This window comes from Notamacropus eugenii, chromosome 5 (genome assembly GCF_028372415.1).
Source record: "Notamacropus eugenii isolate mMacEug1 chromosome 5, mMacEug1.pri_v2, whole genome shotgun sequence".
NCBI classification, from domain to species: Eukaryota; Metazoa; Chordata; class Mammalia; order Diprotodontia; family Macropodidae; genus Notamacropus; species Notamacropus eugenii.
This window is the reverse complement of record NC_092876.1, coordinates 218,996,449-219,018,132: the sequence shown is the minus strand read 5'-3', so window position 1 is coordinate 219,018,132 and position 21,684 is coordinate 218,996,449. Positions and strand designations below refer to the sequence as shown.

Genomic DNA, 21,684 nt, shown 5'->3' with positions numbered 1-21,684 from the left:
TTCTTAGAATATCACCTACTTTTATTGATATCACAAATACCACAGATTTACTGGAAATGTTGCCCTGCCCAATTGATGTATAATAAAACCTCACTACTCTGACTGAAAAAAAATCCAGTTTTGACACTTTGTGACCTTGTTCAAGTTTCTGTGGGTATCTTCATGTATAAAATAAGAGCATTGGACCAAATAAACTGTAACATGTCTTCCATCTCTAAATCTCTTATCTATCCTTAGAATGTAAGCTCCTTCTGGACAAAGACTGTATCATTTTTGCCTTTGCATTCCTAGTGCTTAGCGTAGTGCCTGGCAGACGCATTGTAGTCATTTTCTAACTGCTTATTTGTTAATTGATTACTCTGTGATACAAAATCTGCTTTGCAGTGGAGCAATTGAGACCACCAACCACCTAACGAGATGGCTCCTAATAACTAGAGGTGCTTTTCACATCTCTTGTTACTTCAACCACAATCTAGAAATGCTGCTGTGAAGTGGCACACCTATTTTCATTACTCAGTTAGTGCTTATTTTCTTAATTCTTTTTCCAGTATCAGATGATTGTTAGGTCTGACTGTTCAAAAGGTGGCACAGTGGATAGATTGCTGGTCTTGCAGTCAGGAAGACACATCTTCATGAGTTCAAATCTGGACTCAGACACTTACTAGCCAGCTGTATGACCCTGGGCAAGTCACTTAACCCTGTTTGCCTGTTTTACTCATCTGTCCAAAGAACTGGAGAAGGAAATGGCATGCCAAGAAAACCCGAAATGGGGGTCACAGAGTTGGACACAACTGAAATGATTCAACAACTGTTCATACAAGGTGGCTAGGGAAAGGCAGGACCAAGACAGGAGGGATTTAACTTCATCTACAGGAGAGCTAGTCCATCTCTGGATGGTTTTGAGCACTGACTGTAGTTATAATTGTTTAGACTCATAGTCAGCAATAAATTACAAAACATTCTTTAATCTTTGAATTATGTGAATTTCACTTGTTCTTGTCTGATATAGTTTGGTACATAATGGAAGCCATTAGCAGTGTTTGGCCTCTACTTTTTAGACCTGGAAAGTTCCTACTTTACAGGCAACAAGGTGGTAGAATGGATCAGGCACTGGACCTAGAGCTAGAAGACTAGAGTTCAAATCCAGCTTCAGACACTTACCAGCTGCGTGGTCCTCAGCAAGTCAACCTCTATTTTCCTCTGTTTCCTCAACAACAAAGTGGGGATAGTAATAATATCATGTACCTCCCAAGACTGTCATGAGAGTCAAGTGAGATAATAATTGTAAAGTGCTTAGCACAGTGCCTGGAACATAGTAAGTTCTATATAAATGTCAGCTGTTATTATTACCAAACTTTCTACTTCTCTTAGGGTAGGAGAGGGAATATGTAGCTCTATGAGGTTGGTTTGGTAGGAGTAGGGAAGGGAAGTAGATAAAGTACTAGACCTGGAAAAACTAGTCAGGAAAATCTGAGTTTACTGACTCTGTAACACTGGGACGGTCATTTAACCTTCTACCTCAGTTTCCTCATCTGTAAAATGGTGATAATATCTACTTCAGTTGTAGTGAAAAGAAAATAAGATGATGTTTGTAAAGCACTCTGTAAACCTTAAAGTGGTAAGTAAGTCTACTAAGAAAGTTTTCTAGTTCCAGTTCTAGAGAGTTATGAGTTCCCATGAAACTGTGATTTAGAGAAAAATTCCAAGAATCTAATTACTGGAATTCTAAATCTGAAGCCAAAGGACCTGTGTTCAAATCTAAGTTCTGCCATTTACTAGCTATGTGACCATAAGGAAGTCACCCAGTTTCCTTATAAGCAATCAGTAAGCATTTATTAAGCTCCTACTGTATACAAGGTACTATACAAGGTGCTGGGGATAAAGCAAAAAATGGTTGGACCGAATGATCTCTAAGTTTTCTTCCTACTTTAACCTTATATGATGTGATATTTTAGAAAATCAGGAAGTAGATTTCCAGGCCTTAACCAGCAGATATCCAAGCAAGTTGCTGCTGCCACCATCAGCTCCAGTCCTAGAAAGGAAGGGAACATAGGTTAACAGAGGGCCTCTCCCTGCCCTAGTTCAGATTTCACTCTCATCAGCAGCCCCTGATCTCAGGACTTCAGGAAAATCAGAATATGCTCATCTTCCCTGGTTGGGGAGCCCTATGATACAAATAGATAGATAGATAGATAGATAGATAGATAGATAGATAGATAGATAGATAGATAGACAGACAGACAGACAGACAGACAGACAGATAGGCAGGCAGGCAGGCAGGCAGGCAGACAGATAGATAAATGGATGGATAGATATACACACATATACATATACATACATATATATGCATATACATACACACATATATACATATATGTACACATACATACGCATATATTTTTTTTCCTTAGATATAAAACTTGAAAATATAAAGTGTGAAAACCACATGACTTCTTTATTTGGTGGCAAGTAAAAAGGAAAAGAAGCCTTGACATCTCAGTTGCTGGGTCCCATGGTTCTCCTTTGCTATGCTCTTCAGATTTTGATCCTTCACTCGTCCTTATTTTTTGCCAGCAGTTCCTACACATGGCTACCACAATAAACTTGCTAAAAAAAAAAAAAAAGCTTGGTTCACCTCACCAAAGGCCCCATGATTGAGTGTCATTTTGTTTTGACATCTGCATCTTGCTGCTTTTACCACTTCAAGTGCCAAAGTTCACTGAGATCTCTTGCTTATCTTGCATGATTCAGTTCCTTATTCCTTTCACTTACTCCTTCATCCTTCTCCCTCTCTTTTTTCATCCTCTCTACCCTCAAAAGAAAGAATAGAAAGTCTAGAAATTGTGGGTGTTGCTTTGTTTTAGAAAATAAAAACTAGCCTTTTCATTCACTGGTTGAATTGTATGTAGCTTCCCCAGGTGGGTGTGTGACTCTTGCAAGTGGAAGTTCACTTGGAAAATGGGAGGTCAAGGATTGTAAAAACTTCAAAGCACTTTCTATTTGCAAGAAAAGAATTGGGCCCCCAGAGCAAGAGGAAACACTTCCTAAACCTGAGGATCCCTGTCCCAGTGGATGGCACAGTTTACCAACAGGACTTTCCTGCTATAAGGTAAAACAACATTCTTAATTAAATTAACCCTTTAACATTATTAAATGATGACCTACTTCATCCTGTGGGCAGATAGGTGGCACAATGGATAGAGTGTCTGGCCCAGAATCAGGAAGACTCATCTTCCTGAGTTCAAATCTGACCTCAGACACTTACTGGCTGTGTGACCTTGGGCAAGTCACTTAACCCTGTTTGCCTCAGTTTCCTCATCTGTAAAATGAACTGAAGAGGGAAATGACAAACCACTTCAGTATCTCTGACAAGAAAACCCCAAATAGGGTCATGAAGGGTTGGACATGACTGGAAAAAAAGACTGAACAACCTCTTCCTCTTGTCAATGTTCATATTTGTATGATGATCTGATCACACTGTCTTTCTGCCCTCTCATATGCTCCTCATAATTCAATTACTCAGTGTGATCATTTCTAAACCTTTTGAAAATCAAAGTTCTTGGTCTGTCTGTTTTCCCCAAACCTTAGAAACAAATAAAATGACCACATATTTTAGTACAGAGCTACTTTTAAAAGTTCTGTGATTGATTTTATGTCTATAAAAGTGGGATAAATTTATTTTTTACTTTTTTAAGCTGTTTCACAAAGAGAGAGTTGCAAGAAAAAGAACTTGGGAAGAGGCTGAAAGATTCTGTGAAGCCCTTGGAGCACATCTTCCTAGTTTCAACCAAATGGATGAGATGAAGGAATTTCTTAGATTTCTAAAGAGCCAGCTAAGGTAATAACTTTAAAAGCAGATTATAACAAATAAATATAATAGTGATGTCCTTTGTGTATTTGTGTTTTGCATCTTCTGGGAGAGTATTCTTTCAACAAGCATTTATTAAGTGCCTGCTACATGATAATAGCTAGCATTTGTATAGCACTTTAAAATTATATGAAAAAACTGTGGTAGGCACTAGAGAAGACACAAAATGGATGAGATATGGCACCAGACCTAAAGGAAATGACAAGTCAGGAGAAAGAAAAGTGATGATGATGATCATATTAGTGACACCCAATTCTAGAGTATAAAGCATTGTCCTCATAGGAGCACTATAAGGTAGTCTACAAAAAACTACAGTCTGAAAGTGTAACAAATACCCTACGCAGAGTATAAAAAAGGACTGTGAGTGTTCAGGGGAAGTGCAGATCACTGGGACAAACAGGGATGGTTTTATGAAAGCAGTACCATTTGAATTGAGCCCTGATGGAAGGAGAAATGGAGAGGAGGGAAACTCAGGTGTGAGGGTGCTGTAGTCAGAGCTATAATTCAGGAATGTAATTTTTGGCAGCAGTGTGTAGGGTGAAATGGAGTAGAAAGAAACTAGAAATGAGGATACCATTGAGGCTACTGCACAATTATAGAAAAGAGATATGGAGGCCTCGAACAAGGGCAGTTACAGTGGGAGTTAAGAGGAAGGAACAGGTAAGAGAGATATGGAGGAAATAGAAGAAACAGAACTTGGTGACTGATGGAATGTAGAAGACAAGGGAGAGAGGGGTAGGAGGCAAAAAGAGTAGTTGTAAGGTTCTGAGCCTGGGAATCAAGAATTAGTGGTACCATGGACAGACTTGGGAAGTTAAGAGAGAAGAACTTGTTTAAAGCAAGAAAAAGATCATTTTGATTTTACATGCAAAGGATATATGCAGATACGAATTCCTAGGGGGGAATAGGAAATTTAGTCAGTCAACAAACATTTATTATGCCAGGCACATTGATAAGCTCTGGGGAGACAAAGGAAAAAACCTGTCCCTCCCCTCCTCATGGAGCTCACATTCTAATGGGGAGACAATATGTAAACACATATACATGTATATGTGTGTATGTATGTATGCATATACACACATGCAGGATGTATACAGAGCATTCCAGGTGGGGGAGGGGTGCCAAGGAGAGGACCAGGAGAGGTCTCCTACAGAAAGTAGAGTTTGAGCTGAGTCCCAAAGGAAAGCAAATAGGTGGAGGTAAAGAGAGAGGCAGTTCCATTGGGGCATCCATTGGTAATGCATGGAATGGGGGGAATGTGTTATTTGCATAAAGAACATAAGTGTATGTATATATGTATATATATGTTTGTATGTGTGTATATATGTATATATATGTTTGTATATATATAGAACAACGAGAAGACCAGTGTTGATGGTTCACAAAATATGGGAAGAGATTAAGTCAGGGGTGAGGAACCTGTGGCCCAGAGGTCACAGATTCCCTATCCCTGGATTCAGTTGTAGGACAGGACAAGTAGGAAGCAGACAGCTGTGAAGGACTCTAATAAACCAAATAGATGATTTTATATTTGATCCTGGAAGTAATAAGGAACTACGGTAAATTATTGAAGTTTGGGGGCTATGGGAGTGGACAGCAGTTCTCTAATCCTTGGGTATGTGATGTGTTTTAAGCATTTTTGATCTTATAAAGTATTTAGATCTTTTTTTTCTTTCTTGGGACATTTATAGGATAATGTCCTAGCAATAGAATCGCCAAAATATGATTTAACAAAGCCTAGGATGCACAGTTAACTATAATTGGATCAGTGATTTAATTATTTAAAAAATAATAATAACATCTTTGCTATAACTATTAGTAAAAGGGAGATTTCCATTAACCAACTTATAGGATTTATTGAAGAAAGATGGTAGGGGTAAAAGGATTCTGCACAATATCAACAGAGACAAATAATGGCATAAATATAGAAAATGAGAATAAATTCTTAGATATATCCCTTAGCATTTAACAAAGTAGAACCAAGTAAATTAACATATGATGAAGAAAAAAATATTTAGTTTCAGTCTTATTCGAGGTCTCCCTAAAATTTCACTGTTGAGATCAGTTTAGTAACTATCATACACTGCTTTCCAAAGCATTTGTCCCCCCACTCCACCATTGCTACCAGCAATATGTTAGGATATTCTTCCCACTCACTCCCTTTATTCCAACAGTGAATCTTGTCATTTTTTTTGCAGTTGTCTTAATTCACATTTTATTATTAGGGATAATATTATTTCTTCTAATATAACTAATTAATTATTCTCTCATATAATTAATTATAATAATATATTATTATTAGTTGTTATGGAATTGAAATACCTTTCATTGTAGTTATTAATCATTTTCAATTTCTCCTTTGAAAATGCCCTTTGACTCTTGCTTCACTGGAGAGTGTTACAACTTTCTCACTTCTTGTAGATTCTAGGTGATAGACCTTTTATCTGATTGATTTATAGAATACATCTTTTTCCCCAATATTTTTCATTTTTTAAAAGTTTTAGATGCACTACTTTTTTTAAGTAGTTTAGGTTTTCATCATATCTTCCCTGGACTACTCCAGGACTGTCCTAATTAGTCACCTTCTCCTAGTCTCTCCCTACTCCATTCCTGAAAGGCAACTCTGATCTTGGGCTACTAGGTAGTAGAACAGATAATGTTTTGGACCTGAATTCAGTTCCTATATGAGATACCAGTTCTGTAACCTTGTGCAGATCACCTCACCTCTTTCACATTTGTAAGGTGAAAATCATAATAGTGTATACCTCACAAGTTTGTTATGAAGATTTAATTTGATAGTACATGGAAAGTATTTGGCAAACATTAAAGCACTCTATAAATACTAGTATTATTTTAATTAGCTAATATTATCATGTCACTTCCCTACTCAATAAACTCCAGTGGGTCCCTATTCTCAGATCAAAATGAACTCTTCTGTTGGGCATTTAAAACTCTTTACAACCTGGCTACTATCTACCTTTCCAGTCATCAGCAAAAATTTATTAAGCCTTTGCTATATACTAGGCACCATTCTGGGCATGAGGGATACAAAAAAAAAAAAAAAAAAAGGAACGAAACCATTTCTTCCCCCACAGAGCTTAAATTCATACACGTTACTCTCATATATTCTCTTGTCCAGCCAAACTAGTATTCTTATCATCCTTCATACATGACACTCCCACCTCTGAACCTTTGCACAGGCTTCCTCTGGTGACTTGAATGTACTCCCTTCTCACCTTTGTGTCTTAGAATCCCTAGTTTCCTTCAAGATTCAGTTCATGTACCAACATCAAAAACCAATATTACATAATCTCCCCAGCTGCTATTACCTTCCTGAACAACTTACCTCATCTGCTTTGCATACAGCGTGTATGTACCAGTGTATGTTTATGTTGTCCACTCAATAGAATGTGAGCACCTACAGGGCAGGGATTATTTCACTTTTGCTTTTGTATCCTCAGGGTATAATATAGTGACTGAAATAGGTGGTTAATAAATCTTTGTTGGTTGATTGATATGTTAATAATGTATTGTGTAAACTATACGTTGGTTCTGACTAGCAGGATGCAAGGGAATAATCAGATTAATCAAGGAAAGCTTCTCAAGAAAGTGGTTAACTCTTAAAGAAAGTTAGGGAAATGTATCTTTATCTGTATATATATATATATATATGTATATCTATACATACACACATGTGTAAAAAATATACATAAACAAAGAGAGACGAAAGGTGGGGAGGGTAATTCTGATGGAGAAATGACCTATGCAGACACGTAGAGGTAGAAATAAGAAATCATGTAGATGTTAAGACAGACCTGACAAAACCAGAAAGACCAACCAAGGTTGGAGGCTTGGTGAGTAGACAGGAAGGGAAGAGGGGGTGAGGAGGAAATGTCTAGTGATGGAAGACCCTGAATGTTAGACTAAAATAATTTATAATTCTGGGAGCAATAAAAGACTAATATATAATCAGAAATGAGGATGATGCAGTGTGAGAGCAATAGGTCTGTTTCTTCTCTGGAGTTTTACAGAACCTCTTAACATGTACTCCGATAGGGTCAGGGATACTAACAAAGAGATATTAGATATTCTTCAGAAATCACTCTAGTGAAGAAATGATCTACGTATGAATAAGAGAAGTGAAAGTAAATGTTGGAGTATCTAAAATCATATTGATAATCTCTGCTTGTCTGGAGATGAAAATAATAAGCATTTTTTTTCTCAACCCCTCACCTTTCTTTTAAGTGGTACAGGACCTTTTTCCTGTATAATTCCAGCATTTCCAATCTGTTAAACACAGTGAGTATTAGGGAAATGCAGCCACATGGAACATGTCACATCATCCATCCATACATAAGATGCATGGCATGGCCTAAAAAGAAATGACATGATATTACATTTTTTTCTCAGAATTGGAGGTAAGAGATAATAATTAAGCCCAAATTGGAATTACATCTTGAAAAGGAAAAAAAGGTAAAACTATTTGTTTCAAATTATGTTTCTAGATCTTAGATCTTGAAGCCTTTTAACTTTTCACTCTAGTAGTTAAACTTTACACAGCAAGACCTCCATTGCCCAAATTGTACATAACATGCAGAGTTAAGCCCGATTACTAACAATACTTTTGTATGCGGAAGTTTAAATCCTCCTTTTTGTGTTGCAGTAAAAAGAATTCATGGTGCACTGAGTCATTAACATTGTAAGGTCTTTGTAACTCTTAAAGACAAACACTATAGGGAAAATATTGTAGAAAAAATGTTCATAGGATTAAAGCAGATTTTGCGATCACATCCCATTGGTGCCCACTGCCTCCTATGATGTGGTAGAAATAGTTTTACAGAGAAATCTGAGGCTATTGAGATGAAAATTCCTCATCAAATTGTATTTTGGAGGTGATGGCCGAGATAGTTTCCCTTTGTAATCAGATGCTTCGTTATTTCATTTGGTAATGAGAGCAAGGATATTATTGAACGTTTTAACCTGTTTGTAATATACCTGCTTGACCACAAATATCCTAAAATTATATACTAAGTCACTGAAGTAACAAAGGGTAAGAGGACAATGTTTTCTCTTTTAATGTCTCTCGACTCCTTTTTGAGTAAACCTCTTCAGATCCCCTTTTTCCTGTGGTCTTCCCATCTCTTTCATCCCTTCCAAAGCTCAGAGTAAAGAAAGAGGCATTTTGAGTTTATGTGGGTTGGAGGAAACCATCATATTTCTTTTCTTTTTAACCTTAAACTCTTGATTGTCCTTTATCAAAGAAAGACCAGGGATCATGATGAGAAACAAAATTATTATTGTTTTCTACATTAAAAACATTTACAGTTGTGGATTGAATCAATTAGAATGAAAGATGGAATAATAACTTTTTGAATCATTCTCCAAAGATGGGAGAGGTCTTGTAAATGAGTGGTCGGAGAATTTAGACAGTGTCTTTTCTCAAAGGAGGGGGGTGGGAATGGAGTTGGGAAAGGAGAAAGGGTAAGAAAACTAAGCCATCTGAAATGAGAAATTTCAGTAGCAAGACTACATCTATTTTGTATTTGTAATCTTTGGGGTAGAATGTCAATGTTACTGTGATTACATGATAATTGCTGACATGCAGAGAGTGATTTATGGTTTGCACAAGGCTTCACATACATTATTTCCTTCAATCCTCGTAACAACCTTATGAGAAGCAGAAGTATTATTCAGATGAGGAAAGTTGGACTGAGAGAGGCAGTAATTTGCGAGTAGTTACACAGCTCCTGTAGGGCAGATTCAAGCCCAGGGCTTCATGACTTTAAGAATGACACTGTTATGAATGAACTATAGCCCATTGGCTTCCCACAGCTCACTGCCTTCCTGTATATGGAATATGGAAGTGTCTCTTTGACTAAGGAAAGTTGTACCTCTTTTTTAAAGATATTTTACTAATTTGTGTACCAGAATGCTGGTGAATATTATTTGCTTTTTTAGTGATAAACATACTACTATACAGCCAATTTTGTCATCCGTGGTTATGGGAGATAAGTAAATTAAACCCAGAAATGATCTCAATTTCCTCATCTGTATTGGGGGGGGGGGGGGGGGTGGAGCGAAGGCAGGGAAATAGTATATTTTAACTAGTCTTCAGAACTAATATTCGATGATTCTTGTGATCCACGGCAATAGGTAATTGTATTAGAAAGTAAGATGGAAAAATCAAGTGCGACAAGAGTTCTGATGAAGAGGAGATCATGGCAGACTACAAAAGGTAGAGGAGGATTTGAGTACTTGAGCTGGGCCTTGAAAAAGGCTTAGTATTTAGAAAGGTAAATAGGTGGAGATGGGGCATTCCAGGCTGAGTGGAAAAGCAGGAATAAAAGGATGCAGTCTAGATTGGCCATGTCATGTCATATTGAGGGAAAAGTAAGGCAACCACCCAATGAGAATTGAATTTTTGTATTTTAAAAAACAGGAGATAATGTTGGATAAAATAATCATTTTATAGAAGAGGAAAAAATGTTAAACATCTTAACAATGTGTATTTTGAGTAGATAAGTCTAAAAATTGTCTAAAAAGTTAATTATCAGTAATTTATTACTTGATGTTGGTCTTAATTTTATCACATTTGAAATTTAATAAAACTAAATAGAACACATTTCACTAATTTGAAAAAAAAATAAATAAAACCTCCAAATGCACTTCCCACTGACTGTGGAAAAGAGCTAAATAATTTGGCCCAGCTCAAGTACTGTTAAATTCTTCTCTAACTCTTCCAGTCCACCATCTTCTCTTCTTAGAAATTAAATATGTATTTCCAGCATCTTCCTGAAATGCATTGCAACTCTCAAGCAACAAATACACCATAGACTTTCTCTAGCTTGACATCTGTCATAGAATCAAAAAACATAGCTGTCCATTCCCTCTCTGCCACCCTTTTTTTCTTTTTCTTTTCTTTTCTTTTTTTTGCTTTTAGCTGTAAAAACTCCACCTGGTCCTAATGATTCAAATTGGCAAAATCTTAAAAGATTACAGGTTAGTGATTTTTTCCCATGTAAGAGGAGGGATGCAGTAGCAATCAAGATGAAATGGTCAGTTTCCACTTTCCAAAGGAAAAAGTTCATATAATAAGTGAGGTAAATAATAATTTTCTGTCATCAAGGTGGATAAAATTGTTTTGAATGCTTAAGTAATGGGATTTTGTTATTAAAATTAAGGTTTTTATACTATTAAGACTAAAAAAAAAATAAGAGAAATTCGTCCAAGCCCTTTGATTCAATAATCAATTTTGAGAAAGGAAGTCACATTCTATTGCCCAGGAAGCCATGCAGATGTGCCTTCCACCTTCTACTTACAACCCAGGAGCAGTACAGATTCAGGTCAACAACCCACATCCAACTCTTGTGCAGTATGATAACTGGTCATTGTAGTAGTCATCAGAAAATTAATTATGTTCAGGTTGGTTTGCACCAATAAATGGAACCACCTTGAAGTCAAGGACTGTTTCATTTTGTCTTCGTATTATTTTCAGTACCTACTAGTATAGTTCCTAGCCTAGTAAAGGCTTAATAAATGGTTGTCGATTTTAATTTAACTAAATCTTCAGTTAAATAAAAAATTAATTTACCACAAACGTGCTACACTTCAATTGTGCTAGATAACTGAGGTACTTCTATGGCCTTATAGCCTCTAAAACATTTCACGGGATGATCTCTGTCCAGAAAGAACCCAAGAGACAAAATTTTGTCTAATATTGTATTTACTTTTGCATCTATATTTTCCTCTTGTTTGAATGTTTTCTCTCTCTCTCTCTCTCTCTCTCTCTCTCTCTCTCTCTCTCTCTCTCTCTCTCTCTCTCTCTCTCTCTTTTCTAAATGCTCTCTGTCCTTCAAAAATTAACTCATGGTCAGCCTCCTTCTCTGTGAAGTCTCCTCAAACCACTGCAGCCCATAGCAATCGCTTCTTTTGAACTCAGTACCCACATCATACCACTAAGTTATCACACAGGGCATACTGTCTTTGTTATCTTTACACGTCTTGTCTTCCCAACTTGATTGTAAATTCATATAAGAGATGGGTCATTTTATATAGGATATTCCAAAAGTATTAATGCAACGTAATGTAGTTTAAAGCTACTAATGCCATTATAGCTTATTACTATTAAAGTTTAAAACTTTGTAAGACTTTGGGGTCACCCTCTATAACCACAATGCCTAACATTATTGCCTAATACAAAATTTTGTTTTTAAACAGTAAACAAATGCAATACCCAAGTTGAATTCTATTTACTCTTCAGATAGTGCCTCCTTAAATACTTTGGAAAATATGATATTGATCGAACTTTTCCCTACCCCCTTTCTCCTTCTACTTACATAGTGACCAGCGTTGGATATGGGTAGGATTAAATAAAAGGAGTCCAGATTCTCAAGGATCTTGGCAATGGAGTGACAGTACTCCGGTGAGTTAATCTTCCCCCTTTCTTTCCTATATTTACATTTCTTTGGAAAACTACATTCCGCGGGGCAATTTGGGGTTTAGTTTTGCATTTTGGAGGAGGAACATGTTTTAATGGCATAATTCAATTATAATAAGGTGATTCATCCATGTTAGCCTCAAAGAATCCTTATGGTCCCCATGGTGGGACCATAATAATGATTTATAATAATGAATACCTTTATATTTGGACAGTGTTTTATAGTTTGAAGTGTAGTGTCATCTTAGAGCAAAGAAGACCAGAGTTCAAGTCTTGCCTCTGAGAAATACTGGCTCTGTGGCTCTGGTCAAATTAATTAACCTCTCACTGCTCCAGCTCTTAGTCTCAGGACTCCAAGTTGCAGAGAAGGTGCTGACTTATATTGGTAGAAGGAGTTTCCTTCTAAAGGAATTCCCTTTAATAATGAATAATAATAATAATAATAATGCAATCCCAGCCCCATTTGCCCCCTTTATAGTTTACAAAGCCTTTTAAAAATTCTCATTTGATTCAATGCATCTGCCCTGTGAGGTTGGTAGAATTGGAATTCAGTTTTCTTATCTGTAAAATGGGGATCATAATAGCATTCACCTCACAGAATTGTTAGGAGGAGCAAATGAGATAATATTTGTAAAGTGCTTTGAAAACTTTAAAGTGTTGTATAAATGCTAGCTAATATTATTGCCTCCTTCCCTCTCTTTTTCTTTCACTCTCCTCCCATGCTGAAGGTACACAGATGATTTCTTGCTTTATGGTTCTCCTTTTACTGGTCTCCATGTGAATCACCACTCTTTGTTTACAAACGTAACATACATTTTAGTAACTTAGCTTACTGGGGAAAAAAGTATTAGACTTGACATCAGAAAATCTGAGTTTAAGTTTTGGCTGCAAAATTTACTAGCTGGGTGACTTTGCAGAAGCCACTTAAACACTGACTTCAGTTTTCCCTTTAAGTTCAAAGTAATAATTATTTATAAAATGGGAGAAATGATATGTACCCTGTCTTATACGATTATTGCCAGTATTGTGCAATGGGAAGTATAGTTGAAGACAGAGGATCTCAATTCAAATTCTAGGTTCTACCACTTAGTACCTTTGTGACTTTGGACAAATCATAATCTCCTGGTTCTCAGTTTCCTCATTTGTAAAAAAAAAAAAAAGGGCTTAGTCTAGATGTCCATGATCTCTTTTCCAGCAGGAAATCCAGGATCCTATGATATTTGTAAAGCTTTCTGTGGCAGTCAAGCACTATAGAAGTGTATGTAGTATTATTTCAGTGTACTTAATAGACATTTGGGGGGAGACACTTTGCTCTCTTTGCAGACTTGAGAGACACACTCAACATATCAGAAACCCATTTATAAATGATCTCTGCAATTGACTTACATTTGCAGCCAGCTGACTTTACTGACTTCTACTTCACAGAGTATACCCTCTGATCTTGATCCCAAATTCTGAGAGTATACCTTGTCTGGAACCCCACGTACTAACTACTCTTCTGAACTGCAAATCTTTATGAGGTAAACATAATTCTGAGTTCTCTTTCTTCTGCAGGTATCTACTGTAGTCATATCAAATGAGTTTCAGGAAGATTATGACATCAGAGATTGTGCTGCTTTCAAAGTAAGTTGCATGATTTGATACCACAGGATACTTACTAAAAATATGATAGTTTTTTTTCAGTGAAAGATATTTAGTGAATGTCTACTATGTGAAAGAATCCTATGTTAACACCTCTAAGAAATTTTTTTTAAATAGCGTAGTTCCACATTTAGCCACATTTATCTTATAATCAAGTTTATAAGATACACAAATGTACATAAAAAGATAATTATCTGTATAACACAATAAAAAAAGTGGCCAGGTAAGTGGTACAGCTGGTAAATGCTGTAGGAGCTCAGAGAGGATGCTCCATATGGAAGTCTTCATGAGACAGATGACTTTTGAAATTGACCTTGTAAGATGGAAGGGATTTTGATAGGTAGAAAATACAAGGGAAAGGTATTCCAGTCATGACAAATGGCATAGACAAAAGTTCAAAGACAGGAAAATATAAGCTATGTTCAACAGGAGATGGGAATAGACCAACTTGATTGATCAAAGGGATCACACAGAGTAGTACCAGAAGATGTTTGGAAAGGGAGGCCAAGTTTAGGTTATATAATACCTTCAGATCTCAGAATGAGGAAATTGGACTTTGTCCTTTAAGCAATAGAGGGCCAGAAAGTTTGTATGCCAAAGAGTTTTTTTAAAAGTCAAAATGATAATTTTAGAGAGCTCAATCTGTTTTCTATTTGCAGGGTCAAGAGACCTAGGAGTTGAGGAGGCCAATTGAATGGCCATTTCCAGTAGTCTAGGCATGAGGTGATGAAGACCTCAAATAGAATAGTGAGAATGATAACAGGAAAAGAAGGATGGTTATGGACATTGAGAAGAAGGGATCAGTAGGACCTGATGACTGATTGAGGATGGTGAATAAGGAAGAAGAGGCCTAAGGTTGAGGCCAGATGACTAGGAGAATGATGGGGTCATAGGAAGAAAAACTCTAGAAGGAATGATCAAAGGAGGAGGAAATCTAGAAGAACATAGTATATCAGAAACCAGAGGATGATAGAGGGTCAAGAAAAATGAGGCAGTCATAAAATCATAGATTTCAAAGCTGGAAAAAAACACAGAGGTCATCTAGTCTAACCTACTGACTTTACAGATGAGAAAATTCAGGTTCAGAGAAATTAAATGATTCCCCATAATTACACAGGTAATAAGTAACAGAACTAGCATTTGAACATTAGAGATCCCTTGACTCCAAACCCAGCATTCCTCCCAGTGTCCCATGCTGCCTCCTCAATAATGTCCATTGCAACAGGGAGGTCAAGGAAAATGAGGACTAAAAGAAAGAAAAAACTATAAGACAGTCATTATTAAGCTCTTTTTATTTCAGACTAGATGTTTTAGTTGTCTGTGTGGAGCAGTCCTGTTTTTATCAACCTGTCACTTTGTATCACAGGAAAAGATAAAATATGTTTTTTGAATAAGGTCTCCAACAGAAATGACCACCTGGATCTTTCAGGAGGTGGTAACCATGCATATTATATGAACATATGTTGACCTTTGAGCAAATGTAAATAAAATGAAATGTCTACTGGACATCTTAATGCATTTTGTGATTACTTCCCCTCTTTATAGGTCAGCCAAATGCCCTGGAGAAGACGCTGGCATTTGTATGAAAACGGTGACTTGATTATTTACTTAAGACCTTTCGCTTGTGATATAAAACTTGAATGGGCATGCCAGATACCCAAAGGTAAGTTTTTGTGGTATTGATTTACAAGACCTTTGGGGCTTCACATTGTGCATGCTATAGAGAACCAGGAAACCACATGTAGCCTGTTTTTAAGTTAAAAGACAAACACTAGAGATGAAGATAAAAAGTGTGCGTTTTAAAAAATTTCTCAAGAAGGGTTGGCATTTTGATTTATACGGAAAAGAAACTTCTATGTAGTCCTCCTATACCATTCTCCTTAACTTCTCTTTCCAAGGTCATCGCTGGCCTCTTATTGCTAAATGGCCTTTTCTCTTAGTCCTCACCCTTCTTGATATTTCTGAAGAATCTGACAAATTTGGCCACTCTCTTGAATATCCTCAGGTATTCTTTTCTTCCTTGGCTTCTCAATATTGCTTTCTTCTCCTTCTTGTTCTTCTTTGATGGATCATTATTTTCCTCTGATCTTCTGAATAGAGGACTATCCCCAGGTTCTTTCTTAGGCCCTCTTTCCTCCTCTCACTGTTTTCTTTCCAACTCTATTTCCATTTGTTCAGATATCACCTCTATGCAAACGATTGCCAAATCTAATCTAATTCTGATCTCTTTCTTGTGAGCCCCTAGTCTGAGATCCACCTATTAGATGTGCTATTAGCACCTCAAACTGAACACATCATCTTCTTAATCACCCAAGCACAAAACCTTGAAATCATCACCAATTCTTTCCCTTTTCCTTACTGGCAATACATTATTAGTTGCCATGTTTTGTCAATTCTACCTCTAAAGCATCTTTCATATTCCTTTTTTTCTCTTCACCCTCCTTGCCACCATCAGAGTTTAGGTCCTCAACACTGCTTTTGTGAACTATTATAATACCTTGCAAATTGATCTCTGCTAAACACATTTTTCCTCCACAGTATTCACTTAAGGCACAGGTCTGTGCTCCCCATCTTCTGTTGTACACATACCTTGCTTAAAAGACATTCTGTGAATCTCCATTGCCTCATGTGGCCTTTAAGACTCCTTACATCTGGCTCCATTATACCTCTTCCCAGTCTAATTTCACATTGCTTCTTTTTACAACTTCCACCTAAACTAGATGAACTGTTTTCTAAGAAACAGATGTACCATCTCCCACCTCTGTGTATTTGCACAAGCCATTCCACCACGGTTAGAATACATTCCTTGAATTTCCCTTTTCAGAATTGTTATTTTGTTTTGGGACACGGCTTAGATTCTTCCTCCTCCACCTAGCTTTACCTGGTCCCATCCTTTCTCAAATATTCCTGTTCCACTTTATGTAACAATTCCTTTGCTTCCTTCAATCCTTAATGTGTTATACTTATCTTTATTTCATGCCGAATTTCTACCTCCACACTCCTCTCCTCTGTAGCATATAAATCCTTTGAAAGTTCCGTTGCCTAGCACAGTATCTGGCACGTAGCAGATACTTCTAAACATTTGTTTAATTGATTAGATTAAAGTCAGTTTAGACAGATTCTAATTTGGAATGGAAGACTTTTCTCACTAGAAAGTAAAATGGGGTAAAGGAGTTGGAAAATAAATATTTTTCCCAAAACAAAATGAATAAAGATAAGAAAAATGGGGCAGAATGAGGGAAGCTTATGATTCATAGGTTACTTGGAAGACCATAAAGCCATAAAGCAGGAACAGAAATTCAGCAGGATAAGAAAAAAATAAGAAATTCTCTTCAAGGCTTACAACATGAATAAGCTTTTAAAAATAAGTCAAATATATATTCTGTATATTAGCAATCAGGTAAAGTTGAGTAGGAAATATTCTTGAATGAGAGATCTATTAGTGCTTAATTGTCTTTTTGTTAGTTAAAAAATTAGATAAATTGTGACAGAGAATAATATATGTATGCTGGGGGTGGGGGACATTGTTAGTGTTTCTATTGATTGCGAATTCCCAATTGTATTTTTTCCTTTTTGAGTTTCTCTAGTTGTATGCTATGGTGTTTTCTAGTGTGAAATTTTTCCCGTGATAGTTTTGCCTCCATAAGAAATCTGACAACATAAGACCCTTGACATTGTATGGCTAGACACAACCCCAATACAATAAAATGAAGGCTTATATAATAAATGCTGGCTGATGTTCATGATAACATTGTTAGCATAGACTCTGAAGTCAAAAACCAGAACTGTGGATAGTCTGAAAATCATCTTCAATCTTCAGACTTCAGTTTAACCACATAGAATGAATTCCCCAATCAGCAATGTCCTACGTTACTGAAACTTCTTGCACAGACTGTGATTGTTTAATTCTTTTCAATAAAATTTTACTAAGTCTTACCATGTTCAGAAAACACTATGCTAAGCACAAAGGGATGAGCAGTTAGATAAAACATTGTCATTCCAGTCTGGTAAAGGGATATGACCCATACCTGGATAATTGTAATACCTAGTAAATTGGAAGAGGGAAAACTGAGCACTGAGTGGGGATGGTCTGGGCTAAAAGGGGAGCTCAGACAAATCTTCATGGAGGAAGTAGCATTTAAGTTGTGTTTTAAAAATGAGTAGGAATTCAACAAGCAAAAAAGAGGAAGAGGGGACATTCTATCAAAAGGGAAGAGTACAAGCAAAGGCACTGAGGCAAGAAAGCACTGGACATGATCAGGGACTAGAGAGTGGTCCAATTCAAATGACATATGAAAATACAGTTAGAAGGGTCAAAGGACAAATCAGAGGACCAATAATTTTGTAAGTGAAAAAGGTAATAATGAAATATCACACAAAAATTTGATATGCATCTAGAACAGTCCTCAACATGTTAACAAAATAGAAAAAGCATCAATGAACTGAAAATATGTTTTAAAAAACGAGAAAATAAACATAAAATAAAAAAGAGATAATAAAAATTGGAGGAGAGATAAACCAAAAACCTATAGAAATTATAAATAAAGCTAAACGCTTATTGCTTGAAAAGACTTATAAAATTGGTAAATCGTTAGCTAGTCTAATTTTTTTTTAAAGGACAGAAAATCAAATCAACAAAAGAGTAAATGAACAAAGTGACATCACAACAAAACCAGAAGAAATAAAAATAATTTCTCAGAACCTACTTTATGCAGTTATGTGCTAACAAAAATGAAAATGGAAGAAACAGAGGGATGCCTTCAAAAATAGAAACTATGTGAACTAACAAGATCAAATAGAGATTTTAATTCAATCTCATATTGAAAAAGAACCAGCAGCAGAACTACTGAAGCTGGGGTGGGGAGGTGGTAGGCAGGGAGAGAGAGCTGAACCTCCCTCTTCTGATTCTCAGTAGAATTCTATCAAACTTTTAAAGAACAATTAGTATCAAATGCTAAACCATTATTCTCAGAAAAATAAGGGGGGAAGGAACCCTATTAGATTTACTTTTATGCAATAAATCTAGTCTTAATATACAAACCAGGTAAGGAGAACTCCAGACTGTAGATTAATATCATTAATGAATATCAATTTAAAATTTAAATAAAATACCGTCAAACAGATTATAGTGATGAATTTAAGAAGTCATTATTACCACGAGCAGGGTTGTAAGGATGGTTCAACATAAGGAAAAAAAATCAACATAATCATATTAAAAACAAAAACATCTAAAACGTGATCATTTCAGTGTAGAAAAAAGGCTTTGACAAAGTATAACACTCATGCTGAAAACCCTACAAGGTATAGTCATAAAGGGATATTTTTCTAACATAGTATCTATCTAAAACCAAATGTAAACATCATATGTGTTGAGAATATGCTAGAACCTTTCCCATTAAATATGAAAATAAATAAAGAACAGATGTCTACTCCCCTCACTATTATTTAATGTAGTTCTGGAAATGTTAGTAATAGCAATGACAAGAGAAAATAATTCAAAGCATATGGAAATTCAAAGTAGTAATTCAAAGAGGAGATAAAACTATCCTTATTTACTGATGATATGAATCAACAAAGATATTAAATGAGACAACTGATGGCTTTGGCAAAGTTGCAAACTAGAAAATAAACTCTCAAAAATCAACAGCATTTCTATACAATAAAAAAATCTAAGACACAATAGAAAGGGAAATCCCATCCCAAATCATTAAAAAATACATAAAATATCTGGAGACCAGTTTTCCAAAGTATATAAAAGACTTGTATAAATCTGATTACAAAATGTTTCTTAAAGAAATACAGAACAATTTAAATAGCAAGAGGAATATTCAGGGTAGATAAGATTGATTAAAGTCACCATATACACCAAATATTTGTAGCAACTTTTTTGTGATAACAAAGAATTAGAAATATAGTAGGTACCCATAAATTGAGGAATGGCTAAACAGATTGTGGTGTGTGAACACAATGGTTGTTCTTTAAGAAATTGCCAATATGATTAATATAGAGAAGCATGAAATTCTACATGAACTGATGCAGAGAGAAGTAGAGCCATCAAAATAATGTATGTCATATAGCAACGTAAACAGAAAGAACAACCACCGAAAAATCAAGTATGAATGTTACAAAATTTTAAAGAAATTGCATGGCTTAAAAAAAGAGATAAGAAGACACTCCCATCTTGCCCCTTGGCAGAGATGAGAGGTTCATAAGAATCATACATTGCACGTTTTTTCAGACTTTTTTGATGTATTGCTCAATTATATTGTGTTTTTTTTTCTCTTTTTGTCTTTAAAAATACTCTGTTATTTAGGATAGCTCTCAGGCATGGAAACAAGTAGCAACGAGGGGGAAAAAGATCTGTGGTGATACTGAAAAAGCATTTTGATAAAATTTATTTTAATACAAGAAAATGGAACAAGATAAACCTAGAAACATATCATGACACCAGGTTGTGGTAGGCTTTGAATGCTAGTCAAAGTAGTTTGAAGTTGGTAGATGACAAGAAGTCCCATTTCAAGAGTTCTGTAAAGAGAGAGGGCATAGTGTAGTGACTAGAGAACTGGTCTTGGGGTCAGGAAGATGTGGCTGTGTGTCATGGCACTGACATATTCACTGTATGATCCGGAGTAAGTAAATTAACCTCTTACTGACTGTAAGTTGCAGGATAGGAACTCATCTTCATTAGCAAAGAAAGTTCCTCACTGAGGGCTCCCTATGCAATGAATCCATAGGTCTCATTTTGTAAGTCTTGTAACTCTGAGACCTTTTACCTTGGTCAATAAAGCATCTTGGTATATTCTACTTGGTTATTCAAGGTTCTTATTTGAAAATACTATATATACTACATATATTCTACTTGGTTATACTATATATTTATGCTATATACTGTATTTATACATGTATGTACTATGTTTATATATGTATGTGTGTGTGTGTGTATATATACTATATAAATACCTTGGTCGATAAAACATCTTGGTATATTCTACTTAGTTACTCATGGCTTCTTATTTGAAAATACTATCGAAATATCAATTATTAAATATACAGAATTAAATGACACACAGGTCACTTTGGGGAAATTATAACAAATAGATAATCAATAATTATCAAAATGGAAGTTAGTTCAATTATATAACTTTCTTGCATGAAGACCTTAGCTTTAATAACTTGTAACAGTAACTCACATTGCACAGTAAGGAAGGGAAGATGAATAGGATTAAATAGGATAGAGAGAGAAGACATCCATATTCACATGTGCACATGGTCAAATCACAAGCTCTCTAATAATCAGAATTCCATCACAGAAATATCAGTGAAATAGAAGCAATTGATTGCCTTCTGTTTTAAAACAAACAAAAAGTGGTACAAATTGAGAACTATTTGCTAAGCCAATCTATACTTTGAGTGAGGTCACTATCAGCTGAACAGGCATCTCTATGCTCTCTGAGACCTTATCGGCCTTGGTGTGTTTGGCACCTCTATGCAAACCATTCCCAGCTCCATCTATGCAGACTCAATCCTTCCTCTGGGCCTCAGCACTCTCCACCCACTGCCTATTAGATGTTTCCAATTATGTGTCCCAGAGACATGTCAAATTCAGTACAACCAATGAAGAAGCTTTCATTACTCGCTGCCTCTCATAGATGATAAATTCTTGAACCTGAAATCTCCTGGTCTTCCACATTCTGGTATCAGTCTTCCTTTTAAATTTTATCTCTTGATACCACCCTTC

The 21,684-nt window shown here is 36.0% G+C and overlaps 1 protein-coding gene across 2 annotated transcripts in view; it reads left to right on the top strand.

Annotated features, from left to right (window-relative positions):
• Positions 1–21,684, top strand: part of LY75 (lymphocyte antigen 75) — a 185,195-nt gene that overhangs the window by 49,586 nt on the left and 113,925 nt on the right. For both annotated transcript variants that reach the window (XM_072612121.1, XM_072612118.1), the window contains exons 12-16: positions 2,910–3,109; positions 3,696–3,838; positions 12,209–12,290; positions 13,860–13,928; positions 15,492–15,609. In XM_072612121.1, the coding sequence (XP_072468222.1) occupies positions 2,910–3,109; positions 3,696–3,838; positions 12,209–12,290; positions 13,860–13,928; positions 15,492–15,609 (612 nt within the window). The remainder of the gene's footprint in view (positions 1–2,909; positions 3,110–3,695; positions 3,839–12,208; positions 12,291–13,859; positions 13,929–15,491; positions 15,610–21,684) is intronic.